The sequence below is a fragment of the Berghia stephanieae genome, chromosome 12 (assembly GCF_034508935.2).
Source record: "Berghia stephanieae isolate SIO BIC M18660-M18661 chromosome 12, UCSD_Bste_1.3, whole genome shotgun sequence".
In the NCBI taxonomy this organism is placed as follows: Eukaryota; Metazoa; Mollusca; class Gastropoda; order Nudibranchia; family Aeolidiidae; genus Berghia; species Berghia stephanieae.
This window is the reverse complement of record NC_088371.1, coordinates 39,021,352-39,038,773: the sequence shown is the minus strand read 5'-3', so window position 1 is coordinate 39,038,773 and position 17,422 is coordinate 39,021,352. Positions and strand designations below refer to the sequence as shown.

Below are 17,422 nucleotides of genomic sequence, written 5' to 3'. Positions count from 1 at the left end.
ATCTAGCCTCAGGATCTACGTACACGTAAACTGGTTTACCGTTGCAACACAAGCAATAGATGGTCCTCGCTGTCGTGACCGCGCGCACTCGTGTGTCAGTGTGTGTGTGTTATTATTTTTTTTTTAAATCAAAACATTTTAACCATTAATGGCGATAGTCCATCTTACACTCCCCAAACTCCAGATCTTAGTCTTAATGTTATCATTAAAAGAAATCCTTGCGATTTATAGTTTAATTGAAGCCCGAGTCGAAATATACTCTTACTACTGCTCTCTTGGTGGAAAGGATTTATTCTGCATAAGCAATCTGGAGAAAAAAAATCAGTGTCACTGTAAAAGGTTAAATTTCACGAAGTACGCTCCGTGACCACCGCTGTAACAATCCTTTGATCTACGTCATCAGGCAACCCATTGTTTCTTTCATCTTTTCCCATTCCCCCTTACTAACCCCCCCCCCCCCCCACATCCCTCTCTCTTGTCATAGTGTTATCCCTTCCCCTTCCCATCTCATTGTAAAATGAAAATGTTCTCTGCTGTTTGCAGATACATGTATGATTGTTTTGTTTTTTCTCTCTCACTAGGCTAGGATTAAAAACCAAGACATCGGGTAAGAGTAATAGGTGTCTAATGCCAAAGTATAGATTCTCTCTTTGGCCAATTTAGTCACGCATGTGGCAGCCCAGCCGGGTAACCCTGTACGTAGATTCTGGGCCTAGGTGCAAGGCTACCGTGCACGTAGATTCTGGGGCTAGGTGCAAGGCTACCGTGCACGTAGATTCTGGGGCTAGGTGCAAGGCTACCATGTACGTAGATTCTGGGGCTAGGTGCAAGGCTACCGTGTACGTAGATTCTGGGGCTAGGTGCAAGGCTACCGTGCACGTAGATTCTGGGGCTAGGTGCAAGGCTACCGTGTACGTAGATTCTGGGGCTAGGTGCAAGGCTACCTTGTACGTAGATTCTGGGGCTAGGTGCAAGGCTACCGTGCACGTAGATTCTGGGGCTAGGTGCAAGGCTACCATGTACGTAGATTCTGGGGCTAGGTGCAAGGCTACCTTGTACGTAGATTCTGGGGCTAGGTGCAAGGCTACCTTGTACTTGTACGTAGATTCTGGGGCTAGGTGCAAGGCTACCGTGTACATAGATTCTGGGGCTAGGTGCAAGGCTACCGTGTACGTAGACACTGCCTAAGTTAAAAAGCATGCTAGGTACTTTGGTAAACGTCCATTTGGCCCTCCAGCAGGGAGCCGATAAATGGGCTAGTGACTGTGACCCGTTTTTTTGGACTTTTGAGTGATGTGTCTCAGAAAAAGCTCCATAGATTTTTTGTTTATGGATGGATTTTAATGATATATGTCTTATTTTCTTCAGGAGAAATTACTCTATCGTTTGGTGTAGTTTATTTTAAAATCAATGACAATTTAGTATAACTTTTGATTATGGATAAAATAGGGTATAATTTAGCTTTGGATAATTAAAAGATTAGAACTTGGTAAATCAAAATTTCATGATGGCACGTTTATTTAACATCTTAACTTTTATATAATTAAATTCAGGGCAAAGTTGTATACCGCATCCATGAAATTCGTTCCAGCAAAATCCTTACTCAAATCTTAGCGGCCATTTTAGTTTTTTATTTTTAAGGGTTTTACGGCGCTTGCAACACATTGAAGTCATATCAGCGCCAGTAAAAAGGAAGAAAATGGGATAGTCAAAAGTTATAGAATTACAATTAAAGCACCCAAGAAAAGGTAAGACAAAGGGGAATTTGTTCAAATAGGAAACAGATGTAGATTCCAAGAGCACACTATCAAAGTACTTAGTTTGAGATCACCTAAAAGTCTCATCCACACACAAGCCCAATTCCCAACTAAGAAGAGGGATACACTCAAATATTTAAAAATCATATATAATATTTAAACAAAACAATACAGTGCATAACAGGGAGATGATTAACAAGGAAAAAAATATCATCTCCCAAAACTCTAACTATACATTTGACTGTTTCCCTCTCAGCTAGGGTATCCAGCCAGGGCCAGGACAAAACCAAGTAATCTCATTCCAAGACAAAGACAGAAAGCAGACATAGGGGGATAGAAGACACAGTATGTACCTCCCTGCCCACTATGGGAGGAGCGGCCATTTTAGACCAGTTTTGAAATCCAAATGGTGGTTACTACCGGAAATGCAACAATTTTCGGTCACAAAGTCCGTCAGTAAATAACAAAGGCAAATAGAAGACCATTTTTCAGCCTTTAAATTAACATAACTTTTCTTCTGCTTATCTGATTTTCACAATTTTGGTATCATTAGAATCGTGTTGAAAAGCACTTTAAAATGATATAGGATTCAGTGAGCTCAATCCAATTTGAATTTTTTACCAAAGTACCTCAATGATGAGGACAAAACTGAGCTGATCTATTCAAAAAGACAGGAAAGGATATACTCATTGACCAACTGTCCTTTGACGAATGTTATTAAAAATTACAATGTCGTTCGAAACCTTGGTTGTTTTTTTTTTTGACACGCTAGACATGCGCGCACACATAACAAAGTGCTGTCTGTCACTGTCAGGCGATTCGTAACGCCAACGATATGCAGAAAAAATACGAAATTTTATATTGATGACAAAACATGCAAAACTCATTTCTTTCAAATTGTATTATCAACGTGGATCTTTTGTCATGCGTTTACTTTTAGCATTTTAAAAACTATCGAACAAACCTTGATAGATAGATTAGTGAAAGTTTAAACTTTCCTAATAACTCGACCATTATGTTGATTATCCACCTCCATTTTGTTTTTTGAAATTTTGTCAGGTAGGCGCAAAGCAGTCTCCAAGGTTGTTTTTTGGAACTGTGTTTTCAGTCCACCAGTGGACTGAATACACAGCTGCGTACCTATTCAGTCCACCGGAAGAGATTATAATTATACGGGTTCAACCTTTTGACTGAGCGCGAGAAGGCGAGGTGGCCGGCTGATTTAGCACAGCGTAACTGTAACCGGGGTAGGGTCGGTTAGGTGTTCAAGCTCCTTTCTACTATTTTCTTTCTTTGTTTCTTTTTTTTTTTTTGTACTCCCTTGGCAAACAAATTCTTAAGTTTCAACTTCAACACGTTGACACCATTCCAAGTGACTTGAGAAGTTTGAACGACATTTAACATTTTTTATATTTCATATTTATTTACTTTTACTGACTTTAAATATTATTTTGATTTAGAACACAATGAGACGTCAAAATTTATTGCCTTGTGCATTTCTTGTACGCAATAATACGAGTCGGGAGAAAAACGAAACAAAAACAAACAAACAAAATAAAAATTAAAAATTAAAAAAAAAAAGTAAGAAAAGAAAGCAAAAAAAATGTTAAGAGAACGACTTTATAGGTATAGGGTCTTGGATATGTTTGAGGGATCATCAGAGAGAGAGAGAGAGAGAGAGAGAGAGAGAGAGAGAGAGAGAGAGAGAGAGAGAGAGAGAGAGAGAGAGGGGGGGGTGGGGTGGGGGTGGGAGAGATTAGAGATAGATAGATAGATAGATAGATAGATAGATAGATAGATAGATAGATAGAGATAGATAGATAGATAGATAGATAGATAGATAGATAGATAGATAGATAGATAGATAGATAGATAGATAGGGCTAGTAGAAAGGAAGAAATGAGCGTAATTTTCAACAACATGTTGACACCATTCCTGGCGACTTGAGAAGTTTGAACGACGTTTAACTTTTTTTTTAATTTATTTACTTTTACTCACTTTTAATATTATTATTTTAATTTAGAACGAGACGTCAAAATTTATTGCCTTGTGCATTCCATGTACGTAACAATATGGAGGAGGGGGGAGGGGCTTGCCAAAAGGGTGAATGTGAAAGAAATGGAATGTTTTGATCAATGCAAGTTTTGATATTGAGTTAAGATAAGAAAGAAAATACAACACATTGGTAATTTTATGACACACCTGAGATGGTCTTATGAATAAGTCAAGGCACTGGCAGTTGAACAACTCAAATTTAAATGCTGCTTTAGGAATTTTCATTCCTTTCCCTTGTGCAAGAATTTCAACCCTTATTTGCACACTTCAATGGAAAGTTTGACTACAGTGCAACATGCATTCGTCAAACTACACGGGACAGACGGAAAAGTTCATCGAAACCATGTTTCGACGAATACATGAACACGCCTGTAAGACAAAAGACACAAACTTTGATGTCGCCTACTGGACATATGTATATCATCTCAATGTTTGTGCCTTTTTGTTGGCAAAATAGTGAATACCATTCACTGCTGATTTCCTCGCATAGACAAACAACCCAAACACCAACATGTCATACATGACACACTGGATAACATGAGAGGGGAAACTGGTGTTGCTTGACACTGGAAACAATCAGCCACAGATCCTGAGCATGACTCACAATTTAACACAGGCCATTGAAAAGTAAACATGGCATTGTCAGGTGTCACAATGCAATTCCGTCATTAGTGTGTCAACATATTGTGATAAATACCCACTAACTGTGGGTCTGATTATTTCGGGTCAGGCAAGCATTTAAGATGGCTACGCCTGAGTCTGTCCAAAAATGTATGTCACATTACAAGGCGACAATCAAGAAACGAAAATGAAAGTTGTTGTTAGTTGTGCTCATGGAAAGAAATGATTCCATTGGTAAAGCTATTGAATACAACTCGCTGTAGTTAACTTTCTTGTCGAGATCATCATCAAGTGTTATGACTTGATTAAAAAAAAAAAAAAATTTCATTATTCTTTTCTTTTTTGGGCAGTTTCAGGTTATCAAATCACAAAGGGTATGACACTAAGCAACCTGCGCGCGCTCTCTCTCTCTCTCTCTCTCTCTCTCTCTCTCTCTCTCTCTCTCTCTCTCTCTCTCTCTCTCTCTCTCTCTCTCACCACACTGACAGTGTATGGGGCCAAAAACTCACTTTAGAAGTTGAAACTGTGAAACGGTTTATGGATGCAGTGAAAAATATACTTTATCAATGAAGGACATAATTTTGGAATTCTGGTAAATGTCTTGCAAAAGGTCAAACATTAAAATTGTTTTTCTCCAATATGAATTCTGATGTGTCATTTCAAATATGGACCATGAGTAATTTTATGCCTTTTGACAGGTCAGACATTTGAATGGTCTTTATCTCAAATGAGTTTTGCTGTGTCGTTGTAAATGTGTGTTCTTTGTAAATTCATTTCCACAAGTCAGATAATTGAATGGTCTTTGCCTTTATCTCTAATGAGTTTTGATGTGTCGTTGTAAATGTGTTCTTTATATATTTCCTTCCACAGGTCAGGCATTTGAATGGTCTTTCTCCTGTATGAGTTTTGATGCATTGATTTAAATATCCATTCGGATTCTGAGTAAATTTCTTTTCACAGGTCAGACACTTGATTAGTCTTTATCCCGAATGAGTTTTGATGTGTCGTTGTAAATGTGCGTTCTTTGTATATTTCTTTCCACAGGTCAGACATTCGAATGGTCTTTCTCCTGTATGAGTTTTGTTGTGTTGATTTAAATCTGACACATCAGGAAACGCCTTTCCGCAGGTCAGACATTTGAATGGTTTTTCTCCTGTATGAATTCTAATGTGTCGTTGTAATCTTTGTTTCGTGGCAAATGCCTTTCCACAGGTAAGACAATTGAAGGCTTTTTCTCCTGTATGAGTTGTGATGTGTACTTTTAAATCAGAACTGTTGACAAATGCCTTTCCACAAGTTAGACATTTGAATGGTCTTTCTTCTGTATGAGTTGTGATGTGTCGTTGTAAATGTGCGTTCTTTGTATATTTCTTTCCACAGATCAGACATTCGAATGGTCTTTCTCCTGTATGAATTTTGATGTGTTGATTTAAATCGGACACATCAGGAAACGCCTTTCCGCAGGTCAGACATTTGAATGGTTTTTCTCCTGTATGAATTCTAATGTGTCGTTGTAATCTTTGTTTCGTGGCAAATGCCTTTCCACAGGTAAGACAATTGAATGCTTTTTCTCCTATATGAATTCTAATGTGTCGTTGTAATCTTTGTTTCGTGGCAAATGCCTTTCCACAGGTAAGACAATTGAATGCTTTTTCTCCTGTATGAGTTGTGATGTGTACTTTTAAATCAGAACTGTTAACAAATGCCTTTCCACAAGTTAGACATTTGAATGGTCTTTCTTCTGTATGAGTTTTGATGTGTAACTTTAAATTAGAACTTTCGGCAAATGCCTTTCCACAGGTAAGACAATTGAATGCTTTTTCTCCTGTATGAATTCGAATGTGTCGTTGTAATCTTTGTTTCGTGGCAAATGCCTTTCCACAGGTAAGACAATTGAATGCTTTTTCTCCTGTATGAGTTGTGATGTGTACTTTTAAATCAGAACTGTTAACAAATGCCTTTCCACAAGTTAGACATTTGAATGGTCTTTCTTCTGTATGAGTTTTGATGTGTAACTTTAAATTAGAACTTTCGGCAAATGCCTTTCCACAGGTAAGACAATTGAATGCTTTTTCTCTTGTATGAATTCTAATGTGTCGTTGTAATCTTTGTTTCGTGGCAAATGCCTTTCCACAGGTAAGACAATTGAATGCTTTTTCTCCTGTATGCGATGTGATGTGTACTTTTAAATAAGAACTGTTGACAAATGCCTTTCCACAAGTTTGACATTTGAATGGTCTTTCTCCCGAATGAGTTTTGATGTGTTGTTGTAAATTTGCGTTCTTTGTAAATTTCTTTCCACAGGTCAGACATTCGAATGGTCTTTCTCCTGTATGAGTTTTGTTGTGTTGATTTAAATCTGACACATCAGGAAACGCCTTTCCGCAGGTCAGACATTTGAATGGTTTTTCTCCTGTATGAATTCTAATGTGTCGTTGTAATCTTTGTTTCGTGGCAAATGCCTTTCCACAGGTAAGACAATTGAAGGCTTTTTCTCCTGTATGAGTTGTGATGTGTACTTTTAAATCATAACTGTTAACAAATGCCTTTCCACAAGTTAGACATTTGAATGGTCTTTCTCCTGTATGAGTTCTGATGTGTAATTTTAAATTAGAACTTTCGGCAAATGCCTTTCCACAAGTCAGACACTTAAATGGTCTTTCTCCTGTGTGAGTCCTGATATGTGCTTGTAATCTTTGTTTTGTGATAAAATCCTTTCCACAAGTTAGACATTTGAATGGTCTTTCTCCTGTATGAGTTGTGATGTGTTCGTTTAAATAAGAACTGTTGACAAATGCCTTTCCACAAGTTTGACATTTGAATGGTCTTTCTCCCGAATGAGTTTTGATGTGTCGTTGTAAATTTGCGTTCTTTGTAAATTTCTTTCCACAGATCAGACATTCGAATGGTCTTTCTCCTGTATGAGTTTTGATGTGTTGATTTAAATCTGACACATCAAGAAACGCCTTTCCGCAGGTCAGACATTTGAATGGTTTTTCTCCTGTATGAATTCTAATGTGTCGTTGTAAACTTGTTTTCACGGGAAATGCCTTTCCACAGGTAAGACAATTGAATGGTTTTTCTCCTGTATGAGTTGTGATGTGTACTTTTAATTGAGAATTGGTGCCAAATGCCTTTCCACAAGTCTGACACATGAAAGGTCTTTCTCCTGTGTGAGTTCTGATATGTGCTTGTAATTTATTTTTATGAGTAAATGCCTTTCCACAGGTAAGACAATTGAATGGTCTTTCTCCTGTATGAGTTCTGATGTGTAATTTTAAATTAGAACTTTCGGCAAATGCCTTTCCACAAGTCACACACTTGAATTGTCTTTCTCCCGTGTGAGTCCTGATATGTGCTTGTAATGTTTGTTTCGTGATAAATGCCTTTCCACAGGTCACACACTTGAATGGTCTTTCTCTTGTATGAGTTCTAGTATGTCTTAGAAGGTATGATCTACAAAAAAATACCTTCCAACAAATAAAACATTTATAATACTTAATTTTAGGATTCTCATGGTTCTTTTCTTCTCTTTGAGCATCAATGGATGACTTGAAGATTGAATTACTAGAAACATTTTTGTAACAAGAATCATGAGATTTCTCATCCATTTGTGCCTCATCTATTTCAATAGAATCAGCTTCTGGTCCATCGTAATTTGTAGAAAGTTGTTCAAAAGGTCTATCATGATTGGTTTGGACCTCAGTGCCAGGCTTGTGCCATTCCACACAACTGTCTGTATATTCATCTACATCAATTTCAACTTGAAAGTCTTCATTGTTCAAAGACTGGTCACCGCCATCAACATCGTTGCTATCTGTAAAATGGAAAAGAACATTCTTACCTCGAGGAACCAATAATATCTATTGAAGTGCTAAATTATCCCCATTGAAAGAAATGCATTGCGGGTATAAATAACATATCATATACCTTTGTCTGTAGGACTATCTACATTACTTCATGAAATGCCCGGGCTACAGCATCTTACAATGAGAGAGAAAAAAACAAAAAAAAAAAAGAGAAAAAGAGGGTAGCGACTGCCGATGAATGCTGATGTTGATGCAAATGTGTTGAAAAAGTTCAAGTAGAGCCAAAAGAACAACACCTCTACTTTGTGACATAACATCAGGTGAAGATAATGGAAGACAAGCTCCGAACATCAAGCTTTTAAGAAGGCAATTGCTAAATCTGTCGTTTTAAAATGGCACCATTGTCAAGGTAGTCTACTTCCGCTGAAATGGCCACTGTAGATGGTTGGAAAAAGATAGCCATATTTAAGTACATTTACCCCCCCCCCCCCCTCTACCACCACAGTGGTAATGACAATAATATCGTTATAGACTGTACCTTGTTTAGTCTCCAAGACCTCAGACGTGACCTCTGAACCCAAAACATTGTAAGGAACAGGCTCCTCACAAATTGTTTTAGAACTCTGATCACCTTTGTTGACATTGCAGGGTTCCTGGAAAAAAAAAGGGAGGAGAAAGAAAGAATGGAATAAAACGAAACAATAAAGGTAGAGATTTTATATCAAAGTTGAACAGCCACTGGCACTAAACAACTTGATACAAACAAAATAAAGAAAACTTGTCAGTGTTAACTCAATTCCTCCATTTAAAATTTATTTACAAAAATAGTGATCAACTGGTCAGATAAGCCAGGACAAGGAAAAGTCACAAAATGTTTTGGAGACTTTTGTGTTCTTCTGGGATATAGGCCAAGACAAGGAAAAGTCACAAAATGTTTTGGAGACTTTTGTGTTCTTCTGGGATAAAGGCCAGGACAAGGAAAAGTCACAAAATGTTTTGGAGACTTTTGTGTTCTTCTGGGATATAGGCCATGACAAGGAAAAGTCACAAAATGTTTTGGAGACTTTTGTGTTCTTCTGGGATAACAATCTAAACAAGGACAACGACTGGCTTTCGATCTGTTATTTTTACGTTATTATTACAGACCTGCCACTTCACGAAAAAGGAAATCAGTATGACATTGTAAAAAAATCAGTATCTGGGGAAAAAAATCAGTATGAGACGTAAAATTATCCAATTATCCCCCCCCCCCCCCCCCCCCTTATTTTTCCCCAACACCCAAAATGGCACGCACAACGCCAATCTGGCAATCAGACTACAAACTTCTTTAAAGATGGTGGCACTTGGTAACGAGTCAGAAGCCAGGGACCGCGGTGGTTTACCAGTACAGCTCGCTGTCCCTTCACAAAGGAAATGAAAACTAAATAACGCGCCGTGTGTGTTTTCTATCTGTGTGAGGGCATCACAAAGAGGCTCGCTACGTCATGTGATCTATCGCGGTATTGCGGGACGGGTCAAAGTTCACGAGACTTGAAAATTTTAACGTGCAACATAAAGCACAAAGTAAACGTAAAAGAGAGGGGTGGAGGGCTGCGGGCCCTTGGTCACTTGGTGAAATCGGTACGATCGGCATGCAGATCGGGAAATCGGTACGATCGGCAAGTAAATCGGGAAATCGGTAAATACGAAAAAAAGGTCTTGCAAATCGGTATGATACCGATTAATCGGTATGAACGGCAGGTCTGATATTATTCTCATCAGATTATTGTCTTCTCAATCTCATTGTTGCCATAATTACAATCATCATCATTATCATTATCACCATTTTCACCAGAGGCCACACGAAAATAGAAAGGAATATCTCACCTGAAGTTGTGTCCCAAGTGATGATGTCACAGATGAAAGCTCGGTTGTCATTTTGGATTCAAGTTTAACTTTATCCCAAATATCAATGCTCTGTGAATCTTCACCTTCAAGTTTAACACTAACACTAACATATGTGAATTGTGAACAAGTGTGGGAAGAGTTCTCTTCCTGGATGTCTTCATCTTCATGTCTTACACTAACATCAGTGTTATGGGAAGAGTTCTCTTCCTTGATGTCTTCATCTTCAGGTTTTACATTGTCATACATGGACTTCAGATGAGACTCTGGTATATTTTCAGCATCCATCAATTCAAGTTTAACACTGACATCAGAAGACTGACATGCGGTCTCCGATGACCGTTCAGTTTCCACTAGATCTTCAACAGTAGTAAATGATGGGAAGGAACTCTCTGTCTTTAAATCTTCCAATCCGACATTCAAATGTCTGAAATCTTCATGTGAAAGCTTTAGGTTTTTTTCCATTTCACTTTTACAAGGCCCTTCCATCATTACTTCTCTGTACAGGATGTAAGGAGGAACACTGAAAAAAGAAACACAGCACCACAAGAAATGTTGAGATAATGGAAAATCAGAGCCTGTTTTAATATAGAATATGAGTTTGACAGGGATCTAAAACAACTATCAGGTTGACAATAATTGAGATGACAACTTTGATATCATTTGTATGGTTTGTTTTTCGCAAATGTTCCAAATCATCATTTTGGATGAATTTATAGTTATGGTTAACCATAGCCATATTGCTGTAGAACTTTACAAGTTAGAACTTTTATGATGTGTCCATATTGCCCTGTGATAAATTTGCCATAAATTTGTTAAGTTTCATTTTCTAATGTCACTTATTAAGCGAGATAAAAGCATGAAAAAGAAACCTGAAAACAGTCCCAGTTTTGTTGTTTTGTTTAAAATCCGGTCTGCGAGTCATCAAAATCAACGACACATTTGAAGATGCATCATTTTTTAATTAATGGAATGATTTTCAAAATTCAAAAAGAAATTTACTTCTTAGTCATAGGGCTTTAATAGGAGTGCAGCATTTCCCTCAAAAATAAAAATAGTAATAATAATAATAAAACACATAAACGTTTTCAAAGTAATTGCTATTAGACCGTGGGCTGGCAGTCGAAACCCTTCCAAAGGGTACCCATGGAAGTGTTAAAAAATCGATGTTAGCCACTTTGCAAGTGTCACCTTTACAGAGTTATCGTCCCTGAAAGGTCACGTGGTGCAGAAAAATTAGACAAGGACTAACAAACTTTGAAGGTCGATAACTTCACAAATTTTTGTTGTAGAGTCTTAATATTGGTTTCAAAAGAAAGCCTGAAAGTTATTTTATACGTCCATATTAAAAATATGGTACTGAAAACAGTATCTTTTAAAATATCGACGTTAAAAGGTCAAAAAAATATTTTTTTGCAATTTTCAGCATCTGTCGAACTTTTTAAAACAAAAACTATAAACAATTTTATATGTCTTTAAAAACAAAAGTTGTAGAGAGTGCAATGTACAAAGTATATGCCAAATTTGGAAGTATTCAAAGAAGTCGTTACGGAGTTGCGCTTATTTAAGGTCAAAATCGATCGAAAATTGTCCAAAAAGGACTATTTTAGAATTTATGTAAACATCGTCTTGTAGCATCTCAAATAAAAGATCTTGATGAGTGGAGTGCAGATATGAACATTTTAATCACATGATATTTTATCTTATGTATGTTAGTGACACTACAAAGCACAGTTAAGAAAGAACGACTAAATAGATCGATAGCAGACGGCATTTGCTATTGTGTCACCATTGGGGGCTGGAAGATGCCCAAGCATATATACTGCTGGGTGAATCAGTAAGACACCTTACAGGTAATGCACAACTCATTCATATCTTGAACAGATTTGGACACACTATTTCATATTCAGCAATTCTGGAAATCGAAACTTTCATTTGTGACAGCACTACCAACTCCAGCAACATTCTTCCTCGGCAAATCAAAACAGACAACAACCTTGTAACTCACTTTTGCTGGGATAACTTCGACCTAGCTGAGGAAACATTATCTGGTTCAGATACAACACATACCATACACGGGATAGTGATTCAGGAAGTAAGAGAAAAGCCTAACGAGGAAGTGACCAATGAAAGAGAAATTGTTGGCTGCCAGACAGACACGGGTCAAACAACTGTTACACAGAGTAAAAGGCAATCCATGAATTACCAAACCAAAGATTTACCACCGTGTTTCTTAAAGCAAAAAACAAACCATCCATACCGACACTTGAAGTATGTGTACCATGTTCTGTACTAGGTCAAGTTCCACTGTCAGATTTCCTGTGGACGTTTTGTTGATCCAATCTAGAAGGATTGAGAGGGAAAGTTTCTGGCTGGCATGGATGGGTTTCTGCAATGTCTGCGAAGCATGATCAAAAGTCAATAATTGGTTACCTGGCACCAATCAATGCTCCATCAACGCAGCCTGCAACAGTGCAAGAGATTATCAACATTTCATGACAAGTGACACGTGAGCTTGGTAAAGCGCTTTGAGCACATTTAGTGGATATTGCGCTATATAAGAGCTTAATTTATTATTATTATTATTATACTATAATAACATGTGATCTTGCAATTGCAAGAATTGCCTATGGTTTAGTTTGGCAGAATCAACAAGCATACTCTGACGTCATAGTAAGACGGTGTATTCCACACCATGTGTTCGTATTTCGGCGCTTTGGGAAAACTCATGCAAGGGACAGGTTTTGAAGAAATTATCATAGAATCTGGCATCTGTGCAAGTGGTTCTATGAACAAAGTGATGAGTGGAAAGCACGATAATAGAGCACTGAGAGTTCACGTGTTGATGTTAGAGGCTCTAGAAAGATGTTTATTTAAACAGTTTGAGCAGCATACCAACTCACAACATTCTCATCAAATCTATGAAAACAAGACATCAGTGAGTCCATGCTCTTCATGGACGAAAATAATCTTAGTGCGAATGAAGACTTCAAAGACTTGTGGATGCGATACTCACACTTTAGGGAAGGAGTTCACCAGGAACGTCTTGTAAAAACAGTCCAATTTTGGATTAAGTATATGGATAAAGTTTGGCTGTTGCTAAAATTTCTACGAGCCACAAAGACCACCAACTTAATTGTTCATGTCCAGTGCCTTCAGGATTCTTTGCAATGGACCATCAGAATTATGCTAGATACGTGCCAGCATACCTCATGTCTCTGACCAATCTTTCCCATTCACATCCAGGTGCTGATGAGTTGCTGAAAAACTGGGGCTTCAGTGTTTCTCGATCACACATTCCAGCATCAAGAACAGCTGAAGACATGTCGATCGGGCAGACAATCAATCGACAAGCAAAATCTAAAGGGGGGATTATTGGCTTCAGCAGAAACATGCCTGCATATCATCGCTGGTGTCTTACCAGACCCACAAGAGCAGAGTATTTAAATGCCACTCTCAAACAAGCCGACATGAGTAAGGAAGACGCCTCCATTCACAAAGAAGAAAGACCATAAAAAATATGGGAAAGTGAGGCTGCTGTTCAGCGTGTGCATTCTGCAGTGAACAGATTCATAAATCCCTTTGATATTACGAAAAGGAATCTTTAATATGTTTATCTTCAGGGACGAGAGCAGCAGAAAATAGTTCTGATGATCTTTTGTCTGTTGACCAAAAGGGCCAGGAACAATTTAATGAATTTGTTCAAAAAAGTCTGGTGGAGAAAGAACATTCCTTTCACAAGCCCATAAAATAGACATCTCTGAAGACCTTTCATAACGACCATAAAACTGTCACTGTAAAACCATCAAAACAACAAAGTGTAAAGACAGCTGCACAGAGAAACATTTTTGGGCAGTTATTGATGTTCAGTACACATCATCCTACGTCATGGCACAAGACCGAAGGGCTAGAGCTCAGGTGGTCGCTGGTTCGGATAAGTAAGTAAGTAAGTAAGTACTCATCATGACTTGGATCTGCAAAAAGTGTTGGCATATCCTCTAAGTCCAATCCCATGGGCCCTTGCAACACCAGATGGACTTCCAACAAAAACAGACAAAAGTGCATTGATGCACAAATTAGAAAATCCTGTCGCTCTTGTTGATGTCACAAACAATACGAATACATGCAAAGAAGTAATTGATGGAAATGCTCTGTTTCATTCCCTCACAAGTATTCCGGAAACTTTTGGCCAGCTGTCAGAAAAGATCTTTCAACTTTTACCCTCAACTAAACGTATTCATTTTGTGATGGATTCATATAATACAAAATCCATCAAATTTCTTGAACGGACCAGAAGACGCTCCAGTCAGACAAAACCCTTGATATTTGCAGGGACTTTCTACAAAAATGCCAAGAGATTGGAAGTCTTTTCTATCTAATGATGACAACAAGAAAAATCTCATCAACCTTATTCAAAAGTCATGGAGGGTGACACATATGCGCAATGCCTCAAAGGCAAGGAAATACTGTTTGTATCAGAAGAACAGTGCACTTGCTTGACAAGTAGAGATGGAGTAACAACAGAAGCCACCATCGTACACTCATTGTGTTCATCACATGAAGAAGCAGACAGCTGCATTATACTTCATTGTTTTCATGCAGCCAAGAGTGATTGTGATGAAATTGTTGTTCACTCTCCGGATACAGATGTCTTTCTACTGATGATGTACTTTGCCACTGAAATTTCAAAGCCGCTGTTTTTATGGACTGGAACAGAATGTTATAGCAGACTAATCAACATATCTCTATTATCTCAGATGCATGACACAAGTTTGATTCGTGCAATTTTGGGATTTCACACTTTTACAGGATGTGACACCACTAGTGCATTCATTCGAAGAGGAAAAATTAAGCCATTGAAAATCATGAAGGCAAAACCACAGTTTATTCTTGCATTCGAGGCTCTTGGTGTGAATGAAATTGTGGGTTCTAAGCTTCTGGATGACTTGGAACAGTTTGTTTGCTTTATCTACAATAAAAATACTTATTCAGATGTGAACAAATTGCATTTTGATATGGTTCGTCAACGGTTCCACACAGGGTCTGGAAATATTCTGTCAAACTCTGTTGGAATTGATTTTAGCCTGCTGCCCCCATGCCGATTCACTCTTCAAATGCACATCATGCGTGTCAATTATCAGACGCTTCTTTGGAAGAAATCCAATATCTCATACCCAAATCTGCCACCTCCTGAGGATCATGGCTGGAAGGTGACTACTGATGGAGACCTAGAATGCAACTGGTATGCCGGAGACATTAGTCCACAAGATCTGGTGGATATCATGTCAACTGATCAGCCAGATGATAGTGAAGATGATGTTTTCGAAACCCTTTCAGCTGATGAATTTGACAGTGACAACAGTGAGGAAGAAACGAGTGACAGTCACAGTGACAGCGAAGAGGAAAAAGATTACCCCGCTTCTGCAGCTGAGTTGGTGGAGCAAAGTACATCTTGAACTAGGCCCGTCATATGCTGTCATTGATAAAATGTACGTTTACACTGATTTTAACAATAAAAGACTTTTATGTCCTAAATAATGAGGAAAATTATTTTAATGAAATAACTATATTCTGCTAATCGAGAGCTTTAATTTGATATATTATGCAACATGAATATATTTACTCAATTAAAAAAAAATAATAATTCACGGGCTTTCGGTATTTTGGGCATTAAATTACTTCCCATTCAAAAACTATCACTTCAGATGCTTTCAAATTTGGCATGTACGTTATTAAGTAACAGTACATCTACATTTTCATTTATTTAGAGCATATTGAACTATTTCATTGTTCAGTTGTTATTCTTAAAAATAGATATTGAAAAACACAAGAAATTTGCTTTTTGACCTTTAGTCATGGATTTCATTCCAAGAAAAAAATCTTGAAAGATTAATATCGTAACTTATGTTTAAGGTATAGACTGTGGCCTTTCATTTAAACCGATTTGAATGTTCTAGAGCTAAACCTAAAAAAAAGTTATGGGTATTTTAAGTGGGTTGGTGCTTTTTTTTTTTTTGCACCACGTGACCGTTCAGGGGCAATATATTTATATTTTGCGCTCAATCCCCTATACAATAAAGCTCTGGCCTCGAAGGCTACTAAGCTACTACTACTGCAAATAACTGAAACTACTAAAACTGAAATTGATATCTCTCCCAGTTCCAGTACAACTGCGAATAACGAATACGAACACGATCAACTAGGTACTAGAGTTCTACTACGAATAACGAAAACGACCGCTATCTACTATTCGCAGAGGAAATCATTATTCACAGTACTACTGCGAATAGAGAAAATCACTATTCGCAGTACTACTACTACTACTCTGCGAGAAGAGGTGGCCATCGGAGTAGTCACAGTCACTTCGAACAAAATAATAATAATAATAAAGAGAGTTTCTTTCAATTTGTATTTTCAACGCGGATCTTTTGTCATGCGTTTATTTATTAAATGTGTCAATATACAATACCATGTTAATATCATCAGAACAAACTTTGATGGATTAGTGAAATTTTAAACTTTTGAAGTCCTTATTCGCAATATAATAATTGCGAAAATGTAGTGATTTCAGTGTATCTCTAGAATCACTGGACTACAGGGTTGCCAGATTATTTTCAGGCATTCTACCAACTGGATTTTAAAAATCTGCCAAATACCACAAAAATCTGCCAAACCGTACTATTTGTAGTTCTGGCTCAATCAAATCATTAGACTGAATTAAATGAGACAATGTTAGTGCTGTAAAAGTAAAAGCGTTCATTCCTTGGCCTCGGAAAATAAAATCTGCCAAGTATCTGCCAAACTGTCAAACCGTTTTTTTTTCTTTAAATTCTGCCAAAAGAAGGACATTTGGCAGAAAATCTGTCAAATTGGCAAACCTACTTTACATGATTCGCAGCAATACTGCCAGGTACCTTTGCAAAATTTCCGCGAACTTTATGCCAAACTCCACTAAAATCCGCCAACTTTATCCTACTTCACTTGCGACGTGATTGGCCCAAATTCCACCATTTGATTTAAAACACTATAATGAACAGTAGTGTATAGATTCAGAGTAAAATTGTGTTACTAAATGCTAATCCCCTATTTACAAGTGTTTCCTTTTTAAAGGCATGAAGATTCGTAGTTTCGATTTTGTTTGAGCGGGAGGTAGATAGTCCAGGTCAATTCATTTCAATTCAAATATTTATTTATTGTCGGCATTAAAGAATGTTTCATAAATAATGTAGTCAGGCTAATAGATAGAATGCGCTTGGCCAAGGAGTTCACAACATTGCCATCCGGAAGTATAACGGA

The 17,422-nt window shown here is 37.7% G+C and overlaps 1 protein-coding gene across 1 annotated transcript in view; it reads right to left on the bottom strand.

Moving 5' to 3' along the window:
• Positions 1–16,697, bottom strand: part of LOC144957662 (uncharacterized) — a 36,158-nt gene extending 19,461 nt beyond the window's left edge. Inside the window, 5 exon segments of the mRNA XM_078889006.1 lie at positions 2,722–2,853; positions 5,214–8,250; positions 8,781–8,895; positions 10,109–10,649; positions 16,596–16,697. Of these exon segments, the coding sequence (XP_078745132.1) occupies positions 2,722–2,853; positions 5,214–8,250; positions 8,781–8,895; positions 10,109–10,649; positions 16,596–16,609 (3,839 nt within the window). The 5' untranslated portion in view covers positions 16,610–16,697.
• Positions 16,698–17,422: the final 725 nt, after the last annotated feature.